The 15,849-nt window shown below is 34.8% G+C and overlaps 1 protein-coding gene across 1 annotated transcript in view; it reads right to left on the bottom strand.

Moving 5' to 3' along the window:
- Positions 1-1,330: 1,330 nt before the first annotated feature.
- LOC110689995 overlaps positions 1,331-15,849 on the bottom strand; it is a 30,853-nt gene continuing 16,334 nt past the window's right edge. The window contains exons 10-27 of the mRNA XM_021866816.1: positions 14,370-14,438; positions 12,639-12,749; positions 12,307-12,549; positions 11,104-11,151; positions 8,716-8,847; positions 7,015-7,158; positions 6,877-6,939; positions 6,663-6,773; positions 6,428-6,511; positions 6,294-6,341; positions 6,067-6,141; positions 5,627-5,722; positions 4,983-5,063; positions 4,831-4,902; positions 2,780-2,824; positions 2,619-2,702; positions 2,148-2,251; positions 1,331-1,878 (exon numbers count right to left, since the gene is read on the bottom strand). Of these exons, the coding sequence (XP_021722508.1) occupies positions 1,764-1,878; positions 2,148-2,251; positions 2,619-2,702; positions 2,780-2,824; positions 4,831-4,902; positions 4,983-5,063; positions 5,627-5,722; positions 6,067-6,141; positions 6,294-6,341; positions 6,428-6,511; positions 6,663-6,773; positions 6,877-6,939; positions 7,015-7,158; positions 8,716-8,847; positions 11,104-11,151; positions 12,307-12,549; positions 12,639-12,749; positions 14,370-14,438 (1,725 nt within the window). The 3' untranslated portion in view covers positions 1,331-1,763. The remainder of the gene's footprint in view (positions 1,879-2,147; positions 2,252-2,618; positions 2,703-2,779; positions 2,825-4,830; positions 4,903-4,982; positions 5,064-5,626; positions 5,723-6,066; positions 6,142-6,293; positions 6,342-6,427; positions 6,512-6,662; positions 6,774-6,876; positions 6,940-7,014; positions 7,159-8,715; positions 8,848-11,103; positions 11,152-12,306; positions 12,550-12,638; positions 12,750-14,369; positions 14,439-15,849) is intronic.

A 15,849-nucleotide genomic window follows, 5' to 3' on the forward strand; every position in this document is an offset into this window, starting at 1 on the left:
TTTTTTTTTTAAATTCTTAATTTCTGATTTAAAAAAAAAAAATCTCCTCGAATTGAACCAAAGTTGAATTTATATAATCAATCAAAAATCATACGACAAAGTACTCAAATCAATCAAAACTACAAGTTCCTCGAATTGAAAATGATAGTACGAAATTAAGAAGAATAATACTAGGAGAGTATCACTTATGAATCTCGTCGACGTCGATCCAAAACCGGTGAACTTCTCGCTGCAATCACTCCTCCGAATTGCCGCTACTACCACTCAATCACCCTTGTAATTCACTCCGTATTTTCTGACTAAGCTTGCATGCTTCATTCGGTAGAAGACCTCCCAATTTATACACAATTGACAGCCATAATCGTGGGAAAGAAGATAAATAATTCCCAAAATTGGTTGAAAATTATACAGCAATCAATTGTCAAACTTGCCATACTGTGAAGTCGTGATTTCAAAGAATAATATTTGAGCAAATCTTTGGGGTAATTGAGAGTTAAGAGAGGAAAAGAATTAAACTAAAAACGCTGCCCGAGTCAGCGTTTTTAGTGTAATTTTTTTTTTTTAATTTTAAAATAAAAAAATTACGAAATTTTAAAAAAAAAGTCAACAAGTAAAACGCTGACAGAGGCAGCGTTTTACATATTGATTTTTTTAAAAAAAAATCAGAGATAAGAACCTTAGTTTGGTAAATAGTTTTGCCACTCATCTACTTTCGTAATTAGTTTCGTAATAAAGCTTAGTTTGGAGAATCGTCCGCATAGCGGCCTCTGGTCAGTTTATCTATTGCGTAATCCACACGAATAGGCTTTGCAACCACCCTTGCAAATTCGAACAAGGCGTTCTTATCATAATATTCGACTGGCAATTCAGGAAATCTTATCCAGACTGAATATATTAATATTATGTATTAACCAATGTGCGGGTATTTCAAAGAAATTCCAGAGACAAATTGGTTTTCCCTTTGCTTGAAATCAATTAAGGTTACGTGCTACTCACCCACTCATGACAAATCAGCACAATACATGTCTCATGTGAATTTGATGGTATTTTTACTGGATTATCTCATGTGTATTTGATGGTTTTTTTACTGGACTACTCGTATCTCATGTGTCATACTGAGAAGCTTGGTTTTTTACTGGACTATCTTCCAAAAACTACTTTGAACTAAACTATGTAAACACGACAACAGTTGACTAATTTTGTTAGTTTTACATTAAAATTCGACACAGTAATTTCACAGTGGAGACTGGAGAACCCCTCTTCAGTCCTCACCCCCCAGAGGGTACAGCAATCGACAGGCGATCATTGACCTCACCCAATAGGGAGAATATTTGCAGTAACAGGGAGGATTCTTATTAAGAATGCCCAATTGAGGCAAAAACCAATACCAAAATTGACATGGAATGATAATTCTATTTCTAATTGGAGGGAGCAAGACTAATTAAAATACAAATATACAGATATTATACATAACCTGCAGTTATAGCAGGTTGTTAACTCAAAGCAAAACTGATCATTTATCTCTTCATTGCTCTGCCTGGAATCTTCTCGGATATCACTGGATTTTTGGCATTAACTAAGTGCAGATGCCTCCTTAGCTCCCGCCAAAGACATATTTATGAAGTGGGAGCATTCAAGTGGAACACAGTTATGTGTTTCCATTCCTGGTGACTTCCTAGTGAATCTGGGAAGTTGGGACTATCCTTAGAGAAAAATTTTATAACGCGGTTGTATATGTTTTGAAACCGATGTCATTCAGGTTATCATGTTGATGTTGCCCCACGAACAGAGCTTGTATCAGAGGTATGCAAGGGAGTTGAAAGATGTGGCTGAGTCAGATGTGTTTCACTTGCAAGACCAAGAACCGCAAGGGTTGAACTGCCAAAGAAGTATATTTACATATTACAGCAAATTTGACATTATGAGAGCAAAAACAAAAATAAGCACTGCAGCCTATCATACTATATAGACCTTACATTTTCCGAAATCCTTCATAAAAAAAAAATTCTCAAATTAAGCTTCACATGCATTGAATATCCATTATCACATAAGTTCACACCACCGATAGTCATGGGACAACATACATTGCTACATGCTTGCTCGTTAAATATTAAGATGAGACCACAATCACATCAAGAATTAACTACCTTGGTAGAGAAGATTTGATGCTTGGCTGGCTGGAATAAGCAGTAAGGGGACCTCTGAGGTTACTGTATTTGTTGAGTGCGTTTTCAAGCTGGGGTGCAGGTAACTGCAAGGTACAAAAAGGTATTAAAAATAATTCTATACATTATATTAGTTGTTCCACTTTGACATTTGTCACTATTCACAATTTTAATTTTGCACTTTTTTTAGCGAACATACAGAATCATATTATCTTGTAAAATATTAATTGGATTTGTTTCAATGTAAATTTTCCAAATATTAACTTTTTTACTATCTATACTCAAAGATTAATTAAAATAGTTATGGTCAAAGTTGTGAGGTGACAAATGTGCAAGTCAAAATGGTACAACCGGAAAAAATATAGGGAGTATAACATTGCAAAAAGTAACTTAAGATAGCACCATAATACTTGAAAACAATATTGCTTATACAGGCAGATTCTCTGGTTTTACCTTTAATAATACTTGGAATGAATGTGGCTGCGTCTGAGACACACATTTTAAAAAACCTACCCAGAGCTTTGGCATTCTCCAGATCTACAAGGGTGGCATCATAAATTAGTCCTACAGAAGATACTAGACAAGAAACGCAAAATATTTGAACGTAAGATCACCTGTCTATTGACGAGTTTGGAGAGAACCTCCATGACAAATTCAACCTGAATACAGAAGTGTAATTTGATTAATTTATTGGATCCATCTATACAATATATATCACTACGCATAACAATTGTAGACATAACATTAATGTATTATAGAATTTGTAAAATGGAATTAGAGATGATAATCATGCCAAGTATAATCTGCTCTAGCACTCACTTATGCCCTTCTATACTTTGCCAATGAGGTTGCAAAGGTATGTATATATACATTTTCAGTAGATTATTAACAAACACAGCATGGCAGCCATGCAAAAACTACATGTTTTCAGTAGCTTATTTTCATTAAGTAATAGCCGTGTACATTCCAATTTTGACTTGGAACCACTTAAGCCTCAACTGAGGAGTCATCAGACTGGCAATCTAGCCTACGTCATCAAAGTCCTCTGCACATAAGAGTTCAGATTCAGTGGTACTAGACTACTAGTCTACTAGTCATAGCTTACAAACAGTAATTTCCTTCAAACTTGTCTGTACTTCATACCAAGACAGCATACTACATCACAGCATAGAAGTTAATTAAGATATCCTTTCTTTTTCTTTTTAATTTTTTTTTATTTTTTTTTTTATTTTTGCTGTTTGACAAAGGACAATAACTACTTTAACGTATGGACCAAGGTCCAAAGGTATGCATGAGAAATGTGGTCAAACTCTTGTATACTAATAATGCGACTTGCCAGAGTTTATTTAACTTGGGCTGCAAGGATGCATCAATTAGATCCAAGAACCTTAACGCCCCGTTTGGTAACCGATTATAAACAATGGTAATGGGAATGAATTTATATATAAATTTGGAAAGAAATCCATGTTCATTCCCATGATCACTCAAGATGACCCCTAAATTTTGTAGTATTTTCCTACTAAATTTCATTCCTACCTAATACCACCTCTCGAGTGGTAATGGAAATATGAAGAAAATACATGCTTTGGGGATGAGAATGGGTTCCCATGAATGATAAGTTGTTTCCATACTAAACTACACTTCAAATCCATTTCCATTACCACAATTTATTACCGGCTACCAAACGAGCCGTAAGAGTATGATTATTAGTCACCAAAAAAATGTATGGTCATGGATTTGTTCAAGATATATTGTAACTTATCTTAAGGTACATGAGCAGTGCATTGCCAAGAAATATTGTTTATCATACTCCCATGTCCGACACGGCTCAAGTGTCCAACTTTGCTATTCTATGAAAAATTTACATAATTCTAAACTAAAAGAAGTGTCTGAGTGTCAAGGGTCCGACATGTGAACTTGAGGTAAAATGAAGGGACTGAGTAACATAGATCACACTCTCCTAAATTGACCAAATATTATTAAATATTGGTCATCTTCATGCATATTTAAATTAGTAGTCTAAAACTGGTTTACGCAAACATTTGGGTATTGTTCCAAATTTTTCATATTGGAAACAAAATCAGGATATATAATTATACTTTGTATATGAGAAAAATAATTATGCTATGTGTTTTTTTTTTTTTTTTTGGCTCCTAAAATAAAAAAAAAAAAAAAGTATTTTCCCAACTCCATGCCCATGTTTTTAACTTAAGCATGCTTTTACTCATCTTTATCCCATTTTATTTTTCCTTTATTTGTTATTTCTTAATTTTTATTTGCCCCTATTCTCTTCTCTTGACCACACACAAGGTGATTAGTAAATGTACTTCAGCCTTCTAGTATACACAGATCATCATTAAAATATTTCTTTTACAGGACCAATATGAAACAAGGATATTGAGATAAAATATTTCTGATATTATTCAGATGATGGTAAAAATAAATAAAAACAGCTAAAGAATATAGGTGTCAGGAGATAACTCAGATACAGACAACAAAAATCCAAATAGCTCTCTCATTTGTCCACTTCAACTACAAAAATTTTGAATTCTTATAAGTTATAGCAAAAACAGATAAGATCCACTATTGAAAGGTACCAAAAGTATCCCATTTCCTAGAGTCAACAAATTCAATATTGCACCATTGCTAAGTAGGAGGACCTTACCAAAGTAGGGAAAGCATCAATTGCTTGGATTACAGTTCTCATAAAAAGCAGAGGAAGTGGAGTTCGATCAACCTGGAAAAGTAGACAAATTAATATCTTTTTGCATGAGATGAAGAGCCAGATATAATACTACTAAAAGTAATAATACAAACCATCTGGTTTAAAGCCTTTGCCAATACATGTTGAGTGAACACAGTACGTTGCTCAAAACAAGCCGTGCAAGCATCTGTTACCTGAAAATGAAAAATAGAATTTAAGCAAAGTTGCAAGAATCTATTTAATACCAAAAGGTATGACTATACAGAAAAAAGAGGAGATTATCGAAAGCAATGTCTTTCACTAGCAGTACAAAGTGCACAATGTTTACCATTAGAAAACTTAGGCATGTTAAAGAAAGAATTTAAATACCAGGCAGCAGAAGCATCTAGCATACAACCAAGACTCCAAACATTATTGGATGTTATGTTAACAGAATTTGATTAGCAGTTTGACACACCAAATTATAAAGGTATAATACTGGATTCATTTAGGATCGTAAGTAGCTTTATCAAGAACATCAATTGTCTTGTTCACCCTCAAACAAAGGCACCACACATTAGCGTCAAACTATTTAAATCATAAAGAAGAAGAAAAAAAGGTAAACACTCAAATACTCAATACAAAAGAATGCACTGAATAACAGTTTTAGGCCAGCAAATTTATTAAAACTTAAGACAAATACAGTAAAATTGGAAAAGTAGTCCATAAAATGACTTCAACACACACAAACTATATTTATCACAACGCAAAAACAGACCTTTTTAAGTGCAATTTTTTCCTTCTCTGGCACAATGTCATGGATAGCAACCAAAACCTCAGCAGGTGTTAATGCTGGACCAGTATGAGCTGAACCCTGCGACATGCGGCCAATTTAATATTAGCAGATGGGCTGGAGAGGGATGTAAGATACAAGAACCCCTGATAGAAGGCAATAATTAATTTTTAACATCTATTACTTAATATTAAAAATATAATTAAAAATAAAAAGCTATTCCCAAACAACAGCAGCCTTATTGCCAAGAATTTTATAACTGAAGAGTTTTAGAATATGTATGCTTGCAGAAAAATTCCAGTGGTGTATGAGATAAAAGGCAAGTAAAGGGCCACTATCTTTCAAGGTAATTCTATCCCACAATTCTTTGAGCTGGATTGAACCCATATAGATGATAGACCATATGTGATATAAAGATCGCACACCTGTAATATGTGAGCCAGTGCCTGCTGAAATTTGTCTAGAGGAAGGTCAACAAGCCGAGGGAATATAGGCAAAACCTGAGCCAAAAACAAAAACAATTGTGATCCAGATATATACATAGCCAAGGCATAACTCAACATATAATAAAGACCATAACATTCATTAATAGTAAACAAACCATTCACAGTAGATTTGATAATTGACCTAAGGGAAGCAATAGTAAAAGCACCTCATTTTTGGAAAGAGAAGAAAGCATCGGAATCAGGATAGTAGCATCCTGCAGAAGGTTTATTGATGAAAAATAAGTACAGACCCGAATAGCTTGTTAGAAAATCAATAAGAAATGTTACGCGAAAAAGGAACCTTCAGTTTAGTTTCATATAGATGTTTGACAGTAGAAATAAGATCAGGTGGAGGAGTGGTTTGTTCAGCTAGTATTTGGAGCACCTGTTTACACCAATGGAGCAAGATAAAAACACATTTATTACAAAAAAAAATTACTGCGTATTGGAGGGCAGGGGAAAATTAAACGACTACAGGTCTCATCCAGGAAATGGCAGTAGAAGGCAAGAAAGGAAGGATATGGGATAGAACCAACCAGCATTAACAAGTTCTCACTTCCCATTGGTGGGTCAGATATAATGCGGAGCAGTTGAGAATACGATGACCCTAGAGCCCTCAATAAAATAGGAATGTGGCGATGAATAGCCTGAATCATTGTAATGAAAGCAAATGAATCATTAAAAAAACTGACATAAGCATACTATGCATACATAGCAGAAAGTGATCAAAGAAACATTTAAGAGTGATACCTGCTTCACAATTTTACCAGCTCGTGCATAGACATCAAACACAAGCTGAAGGAGACCAGGTTTCTGTGAATTGCAAACCAAGATCATTATAATGAAGGCGGAGTTTTAGAGCTCTTAGGTGTAAGAACATAAACTAACCTTTGTACAAAGGGAAAAATACAAAGATATTAAACGTTGGGCTTCAGGAAATGACATGCTAGCACCAGCCTGAGAAACAGCATGGGATATGCCAGAATCTATTAGTTGGGGACCACTGATAGAAGTTTCTTCACCAACTCCTGCCTGTAAGAAGATATGACAAGTTTACCAGAGCTTAAAATAATAATTAGACATAGTAGGAGGAAATTCAACTAAAAGATACGGAGTGTATAGTAGCAATGATCCATGGCATGCTTCATGAGTACTTTCAAAAGTGACAACAATGTTGTTGGTGATAAAACTAAATGGCATTTATAGAATCAGGGCTGCTGATTCTGAAGTCATTTTTACTTGCTGCAGGAAATGGAAGAAGAATTTCAGAAGACAAGTGCAGCAGATGGTGGCTTTGTGTGCCTTAGCAGCTCAAGTCTATCATTTGTAGAAAGCTAGAAATAATGCAAAGTGGAAGGATGTTGTTTGGCTAAGGAAAGTTGTCTATAAGATAGTGAAGCAGGAGGTGAGCAGCAGGGATATGGACCTTTTAACCGAAAATGGAAGCAATATGACTATGATTGGATTGCTATTTTAAGAGCTCATATTTGAGTTGCTTCTGTTTCTTTATTTCTGGTTATATAGAAGTTTTGTCTCAGCCTTATTAATGAGGCTTTAGGTTGTAAATTCCAAGTTTTTTGAGCTTCAATCTATTCTTACTTAATAACAAAAAAAAAAAAAAAAAAATAAATAAATAAATAAAGATTCTTAGTTTCAAACACTACATTTAATATAACACACATTATTTCTCTCGCAAAAGAAAGAAAAAGGTTAGTGGGCCTGAGAGAACAAAAGTAAACTCACAAAGACAGCTCTAAAGCCTTTATCATAGATGTCCTTTGCTAAGAGAGAGGACTTCCAGTAAAAGCAATTTGAAATATGTCTTATATGATATTACGATCTTCTTTGAGGTACTCAATCTCCATCTTAGAAAGAAATTCTTTCAACAATATGCTTTCCCAGAAGTATATGGTCCTAAGACCAGTACGTAGTTCTTTTATCAACATATATATCTTATTACAAACGATTTTTCAGTTTGGCAAGTTACCCTTGAAAAAAGGACTTCTAAGATTATCTGTATGTTTCCATCCCAGTGTCTCCACTCTTTCCTTCAGTGTTTTGACATTAAATTAATTGTATACTGATGATGGAAATCCTTAACAGAGATCTAGATCATAGAATCAAGACAATTTCCAAGAAATTCCTTCACATTGCATCCTACAGGAATGTTTACACATGCTTTAGCATGAATGACATGCATATATCATAAACTAGAAGTGAATGTTCTTGGCATCCTGCTCCTGCATATACCTCATCAAGTTTATTTTTCAGATGTGGGGGTGTGTAGATAGATAAGATGAAAGAACAAGAAAGGGGTCAATTTTGCATCTTAACTATGATAATTAACAACAACAACAACAAGGCCTTAGTCCCAATATGATTTGGGGTCGGCTAACATAAATTGTCATAAGAAATCGTATGATATAAAGAATATAGCAAAATTGACAAAATTCTATAGCAAAATTCTATTTAAATATTATAATTAACAAATTTAACTACGATAATTAACAAATTTAACTATTATAAAATTCTATAAACTATGATAATTAACGAATTTAAAATAAAACAATATCGCAAAAATCTACTTACTTCTCTTCTCAGACAAATAGATTCGGATGCATCAGCATCTGTTGTACAGTCCACAGCTGAAAGCAACATGTTCTTAGCATATTGCTCAATTGTTTCAGATACATAATTGAGTTGATACAGTTTGTTCGAAACCTACCAAATCAAAAAATAGAGAGGCTTTAATCATCACCAAGTTTTATCAAGATAAATATGGATAAATCATAAAATTATTTATAATATTTAGTGAGGTTCACAGAAGAAATTTCTCCCATATGCAAAACGCATCCACTATATGGCACCCTCTACATAGCAGTTATCAGAATCAAAATCCAGATCATATACCACATGATCCTACATTCCAGTTAAAATTTTTATTCATGGTAGTTTTCTAGGTAAGATAACAATAGAAATTTAGGACCATTGATGTCAAAGTAAGATGACATGGTCGTACTTTGTTATTTTTTTATTTATTTTATTTTTTAATTTTTTTAAGTTTCTTCTACCTTAAGCTGTTATCCATTTGTTCGTGAAGTATCAGTAGCAAATAATATACTTTTTCCTTTAATATTTACTAGGAGAGAAAACCATGTGGAGCTCATTCAAGAAACAACTTGAGCCATCCTTTTGGAAGAAACAGCTTCAGGAGTTCAAGACAACAAATTTTACAACAAAAGAGCACATAGAAACCTAACTATAGCCAGGGCCTGACTGCATTCCCAGCAAAGAAAAGTTCGTAAAACAAGAAAAAAAAAAAAATTCTATCTATTTTCCCAAACACCATTTAAAAAAATAAAGTAAAAAAAATAAAAACAATTACCTCAACACTATAATACTAATAAAAGAAAAACAAATCAGCAAAAGACACTAAAAGTGTAACGAACCAGAGCAAGCACCTGTGTCTTATACAAACAACAGCCAGCAGAGAAAAGGACAGGGTCTGAGACCTCTGACCACTATCTCAAGCAAGGTGGTGAGGCACCACCACACCTAGCAACAGTAACTTAAGGCTGCAGCAACTAGTTGGCATATTAGGATAATTACAAAGGCGTAATTAAGTTAGTAATTAAAGCTGTACTATTTAGCTAAGTTGTATAAATAGATAGAGAGTGGTAGAAGGATAGGCAGAAATTTGGTGTGAACCTTTTAGAGAGTTATGGCCTAAAGCCATTGTTGGAGAGTTGTGAGCTAAACTCACTATTGAAGATTAATAGCCTTAAGCTATTAAACCTATCTTTTGTAATCCTTTTTCCATTATCAATCAAAGTATAAAGCTTTCACCTTTATTATTGTATTAAATCAGAAATATTAAGCCAGAAAATCAGTTCATTACAAAAAGCAAATCTTGAAACTTTATTGCAGTTGAGAGCTAACACCGACAAAGAGGAAAAGGAACTACAGAAGAAACTGCCAGAAAAGAGCAAAATTCTCCTTCTAAAGGAGTGGAAATTGAAGGGGGCAGAACACCAGTAAAGCCAAATGTCAGCAGTGCAAGACACCAACACCAGCGAAGAAGTTCGGAAAATAAGGAAAATCCGAAACTGAGTGACAGTGAGACAGTGACAAGAAACCAAGGAATCATATTCAGAAAGAAATTAAATAAAAAAGGTTTTGATCCTGGAAAAGATGACTTCGTTTGATGAAGAAAGAGTCAGCCAAGGACAAGTGCACAGACAGAAAAGGATAGCCTATGACTAGGATTTCCCAGGAAACAGGCATTGCAGATGTGGATTTCCAATTATGATAGCGGGAAAGTGGCCAGGGTAGCAATGGAAATTGACATCAAACAAAGCACTAGTTAGCAGTCCACTTAGGCTGAGATTAGTTTTTCAATCTTTAAACCTCTGCCTGTACAAAGCTTATCTGAAATCAAAAAGCTGATACGAGCTTATCTAAACTAAACTTATTAACCCTCATCAAAAATTATCCTGCATACAAATTTATAGTTAAAATTTAACTAAGTAGACCTTATCTTTGCTCTAACTCTCTAAGCCATTGCTAGAGATTGATCAGCAACGCAAAGTACTTATCTAAAGGATTCTTGAGAAGTACAGATAACCATATTAGAAGAAGAGTTCCCTATAACATCTCTTCATCAGGTTAGATTCTTATTAAAGTAGGCCAGAGCCCTATTGAGGGAATTCAATTGAGTACCGTGAGATCCATTGCAAAAACTTAATCAGAAGATTTTGAGCAAGACAGTCAAGCAAGAGAAATAAATCCACAACTCATTAGCATCTGAACTTGTTAAATTGGAACTTTATATAGGAAGGTGAGAAGAGCTTATCCACTGATCTACAATAAGATCTGAATATGTGACAACCTTGCTAGCTAACTAATTACATTATTAATGAAAATAAGCAATATCACGCACAAGTCATATTAGCAAGAGCCCAATAATAGAAGACATACCAGACGGATGGCCTTAGCGCGAGTATCATCTTCTGAATGTACCGCACACTGTATCAACAATATGCAAAACATTAAAAATTAAGTAGATTGCACAAGAAAAAAACTAATTTCATGATAACCCATATTATAATTAATTTAGGGTATAATTATAGTTATCCATATTATAACCCAAGGCATCACCGAGGCTCAAAAAGTAATAATATAGGGTCATTTCTTCACAAGCAAAGAAACCACTAGGGTTAACAAGTAATGTATCAGAGAACTCATAATCATGTATCCCTTAAACCAATTGGACTTCTCCATTTAAGTAGCCAGCCAAGACCTCCCCTCAAAATCAAACTAACACACACGCACAAGCACGCGCATGCGATTTGGTGACAATATAACTTCACTCAATTTACGAACCTGAACCGCAGACAATATCAATTCTACCCTCTGCAATTCAGAGAACATTACTGCAGAAACTTCAATTTCAAAAAAATCCAGAAGATAGGAAATAGATACAAGTTATTTATGTGCTGATCTGATTAAAAGACCCTAAGCAACAAATTATTGAGCACTTATCCCCCTGTGAAGAGGATGTTCTTCAATGTGGAAAGTCCACCAAAAACCTAAGGTTTCAGTCCTAAGATCAGAAAAGGGGATATTATGCAAAGAAGATAGGCAAAAGGGACACTGACAGAGATAGGTTCCTTTCTTAAACAAGAGTTTGCAAACCATATGACAATTCCATTACCAGCATCATAAAGATCATGAACGAGGAAGGAAGCAAGACTACTAAAAAAATCATAATGGATTAGTACAGAAAAATAAAGTTCCAAAAGCATCCATGCCACTCTTAGTATAAGGATACTGTGTTTATTTTGTTTCATGTGTCAGATAAAAATCAAATGACTGTTAATTGTCTTCTTAATGAAAGAAAGCAGTTCAGTAGTCACTTGACTTATAAAACCACTGGCTAATAGAAGAGCTTATCTTTGTTACAGGTTCACTAAATTTATATGCATGCTATGCGTGCATAAAATATTAAAAGCTATAAAAAAACTCATATCACATTAGATTTGAAACAGTATAATATAAGAGAGAATAAAAATTAGGATAATTTAGGGGACACCGGAATAAATCAAAAGTTGGCTCATATAATAGAGATATGACTGAACATAATCAAATGATGCAAGCTGCAAAAGTCTACAGTCATATTACCTTGAGAGCAATACTCAAACAGGCCAATCGATTTAGTGGACGTCCCAAAATCAGGCTCCAGACAGCTCCAAGACCTTGAGTGACACGATCATCTCGAACATCTTTTCCTCGCATGTCTGACCCATCAGGATAGCAGAGACTCTCCAGCAGTCTCATTATAGAATCTGTCAACATTGGAGCTTCACCAAGCAGTCTGCTAAAAGACTTGTCTGAAGCAGGCAGAGTATCCAGCAAAGATTTTGCCTACAGAAACACAGAATAATTACATGTTAATCTTGAAGAAAGAAACAGATTAGATAAAATATACCATATTATCATGTATGAATTCTTACGACTCCAAGAAGGAATTTCTCATACAAGTCAGCAGCACCAGGAGATTGTTCACCTTCTGTAGTTATCAGACCATGGAGATGGTATAAGATATGCATCACAAGGTCATGTCCCTGGCAGAAAAGTGTTGATCAATAAACCTTTGAGACAAAGAAGCACAAATCACAATGAAGGGAAATATGTGAGCAAGACTCATTATTAGGTAAACAAAGCAAGCAAATGTCAAGTGAGATAGCCATCCTGCTCTATATCTGGAGCACACCATTTGCATCCATCCACCCCAAAGCTAACATACCGCTAACATACACACAAAATGAAGTTTGCTACAGGAAAGAAGGATATTTAGAGGCGTGATTCAACCAATAAAGGATATATAAGAAAATTCCCCAAAAATCTCCCTTCCACAATCTAAAATATTTCCCATCCTTTAGTTAAATATCCAAGAGGTCACGGATTGAAATATATTCCAGCTATTTATTTGACCGCGGGGGGGGGGGGGGGGGGGGGGGGGGGGGGGGTTGGAGGGGAGGAGGGCAGGAGTATTATGTCCAGTAGAGAAGCAAAAACAGACATGGATAATGGCCACATAAAATTCTCCACTATCATAACATCTTCTAAAACACGTATTTGCTTACCATGCCCTACCTTAAACCTGCGGAATAAATTTTCAGGGCAATGATGAGTCAGCCTACATCATCCTCCTGGGCATCCCCATCCACTTTCTAAGAGGTAGATCACGCTAATAACAAGGTCCTTCATATTTATTAGTGTTAACCATCGCTTAATTAGCAGTGGTTGACATAAATTCATAACGGGCGTCAACACATTCCTATGACTCCTGCTTCAACTCCTATATAACCTATGTCATCTCAGACTTCACGATAAAATTATGTCATTTTGATTCCCTTGAAAACATAGATTTCAGCTTCAACCCCATATCCTTCCTAACCCCAATTTTCTATAAAATATAAGTTGCAAATGAAACACATAAATTCAACTTGCGCTCTCCTATCTTTATATATCCTTCTCTATCATTGCCAAATAAGACAACCAGTGATACTGGCATTGTTCATTGACAGAATTACAGCAATTCATTCGAATTAACCCCTGAACAAAATCTCAAATAAAATCCCCACTCCAAATAACTACAACCCATAATGGTTTCAACGGGCCAGGTCCTAACGTAAACAGCCTCAATTCTAAATGGCTGCAACTAGTACTGATACAGAATGTCTTGAGTCTAAATAGTATTTCAAGCCACCAACCCCACCCCCTTTAGCCTATTCCTGATTCTGGGCCACAAGAAGAAGAGGGCAACAACAACAACAAAGCGTTAGTCCCAAAATGATTTGGGGTCGGCTATTCGGCTAACATGAATCGTCATAAGGAACCGTCTATAAAGGAGAAGGAGCATAGCAAGATAATAGATTGAATAAAAGTTGAGGGGAAAAAAAAAAAGAATAAGTGTGTAAAGTGAGAAACAAAGAGTATACTAATAAAATTCAAGAGTTTAAAAGAGTAGTAAAGGGGACAAAAAAGAGAGGAAAAACATGCGAGTAAAATACATAAAGGTATGAGAAAATTTTAGCTACAGACATAGGTAGAGTTTGCAAAACAAGAGTTGAATAAATAATAAAAATACTAAAATTAACACAAGAAGAGGGCAGCAGACATAAAAATAAATGCAAAAAAGGACCCAAAAAAGAAGGGATTTTAATCCAAGAGCCTCATACCTGCTGATCTTTGTAATCCAACACAACGTCTTGTTGCACCATCACTATCACAAGGTCATCAGCTTCCATCTGTCAAAAACATGAAATGTGATTATAGTGCTCATCTCTACATTCTCAGAATGAACTTAAGTTTTATATTTAGTAGTATTTGAAAAAGTTTAATTTATAAACATCACCCCTTGAAATTTAAAAAATAAAAAGTATGATAACAGAATATTTTTGACAGAGTGATAACTTTCGAGTCAGGCAACAGAATGTGCTAACCCCAGACCCCCACCTTCCGCCTACTTTCTCTTATCAGAAGTTGAATCAAAGTATACAAGCTTAAATGGGTTATGCATAGCAATTCCAACTAACAATATTTATGTGAAAAGGTATCAGTAAATTAGATAAAATTTCTTTGAACTAACTTTGATAAGATTTCTACAGTATGAGCTTGATATAGGCCACACTATAACGTCCATAAGCATCAGGTCCATGACCCATGATTTCCTAGGGTTTTATCATATAGTTTTCGACAAGACTAAAAGACAAATTAGATGTACTAAATATCAGCGTCAAGACTTCATAAAGGCACAACAATCTAGGAGCCAGAGAAGATTCGGCAGAAAAATAGCATCCTAATGCCTTCAGCAAGTGGAGCTGGTCAAAACGAATCCCAAGTACCTAAAAGAAACACCAAAACCACAAACTTTTCCATCATTGCAGTCTATCATCCTGACCATACTCATATTTGACGAAAATATCCTTAAAACATCCTCAAATAGAATTGCACGGTACATATGAGGAGAGCTATCTATCCTCCAATAATTGATGCAATAAAGGATTCTTCTATGTCAATTATACAAACATCCATAGAACTCACTAACTTTTAGAGCATACAGCTTTCCTTTCAAAGCATCTTCATCACTCAACTTTTTCAAGCCTACCAATAAATCAATAAAGCAGTAGATACATATATCAAGTCCCAACAGTATATTTAATTAGGCTACTTAGGGATGTAAACAAGCTAAGACAACTTGCTGTTATTCTAAGTCAACTCAGTCTTAACTCGGCTTGAGAACTGCATAGGTCAATCTTGAATAATAGCTGAAGAAATCTAGAGAGGTCAGTGACCTTTGATGACCTACATAGTTTATTTTCTTTTTATAAACCATACGCAAATATTGATGTACATAATTTTTAGTCATTGCGAGAAGACACTGAATACTTAAATTTAAGAAAATTACAAAAAAAGAGGCTTTAGATACATTGTACATCTTATAGGGACATTCTATGGAAAGCCTGAAAAGAATACCTGAATCTCTCGCTAGGTAAATTGGCTAGACACTTTACACATAATTCCAAAAAAATCCTATCTATCTTTTCCAATCATAATACCCATAAAATAGCCAGCAAGTTTACACAGGAAACCTGCACATGGTTACTGAATAAACCATTTCAACACCAAGTTTCCAAGAGCTGCTACCATATGTAGAAG

Source organism: Chenopodium quinoa, unplaced genomic scaffold (genome assembly GCF_001683475.1).
Source record: "Chenopodium quinoa cultivar QQ74 unplaced genomic scaffold, ASM168347v1, whole genome shotgun sequence".
NCBI classification, from domain to species: Eukaryota; Viridiplantae; Streptophyta; class Magnoliopsida; order Caryophyllales; family Amaranthaceae; genus Chenopodium; species Chenopodium quinoa.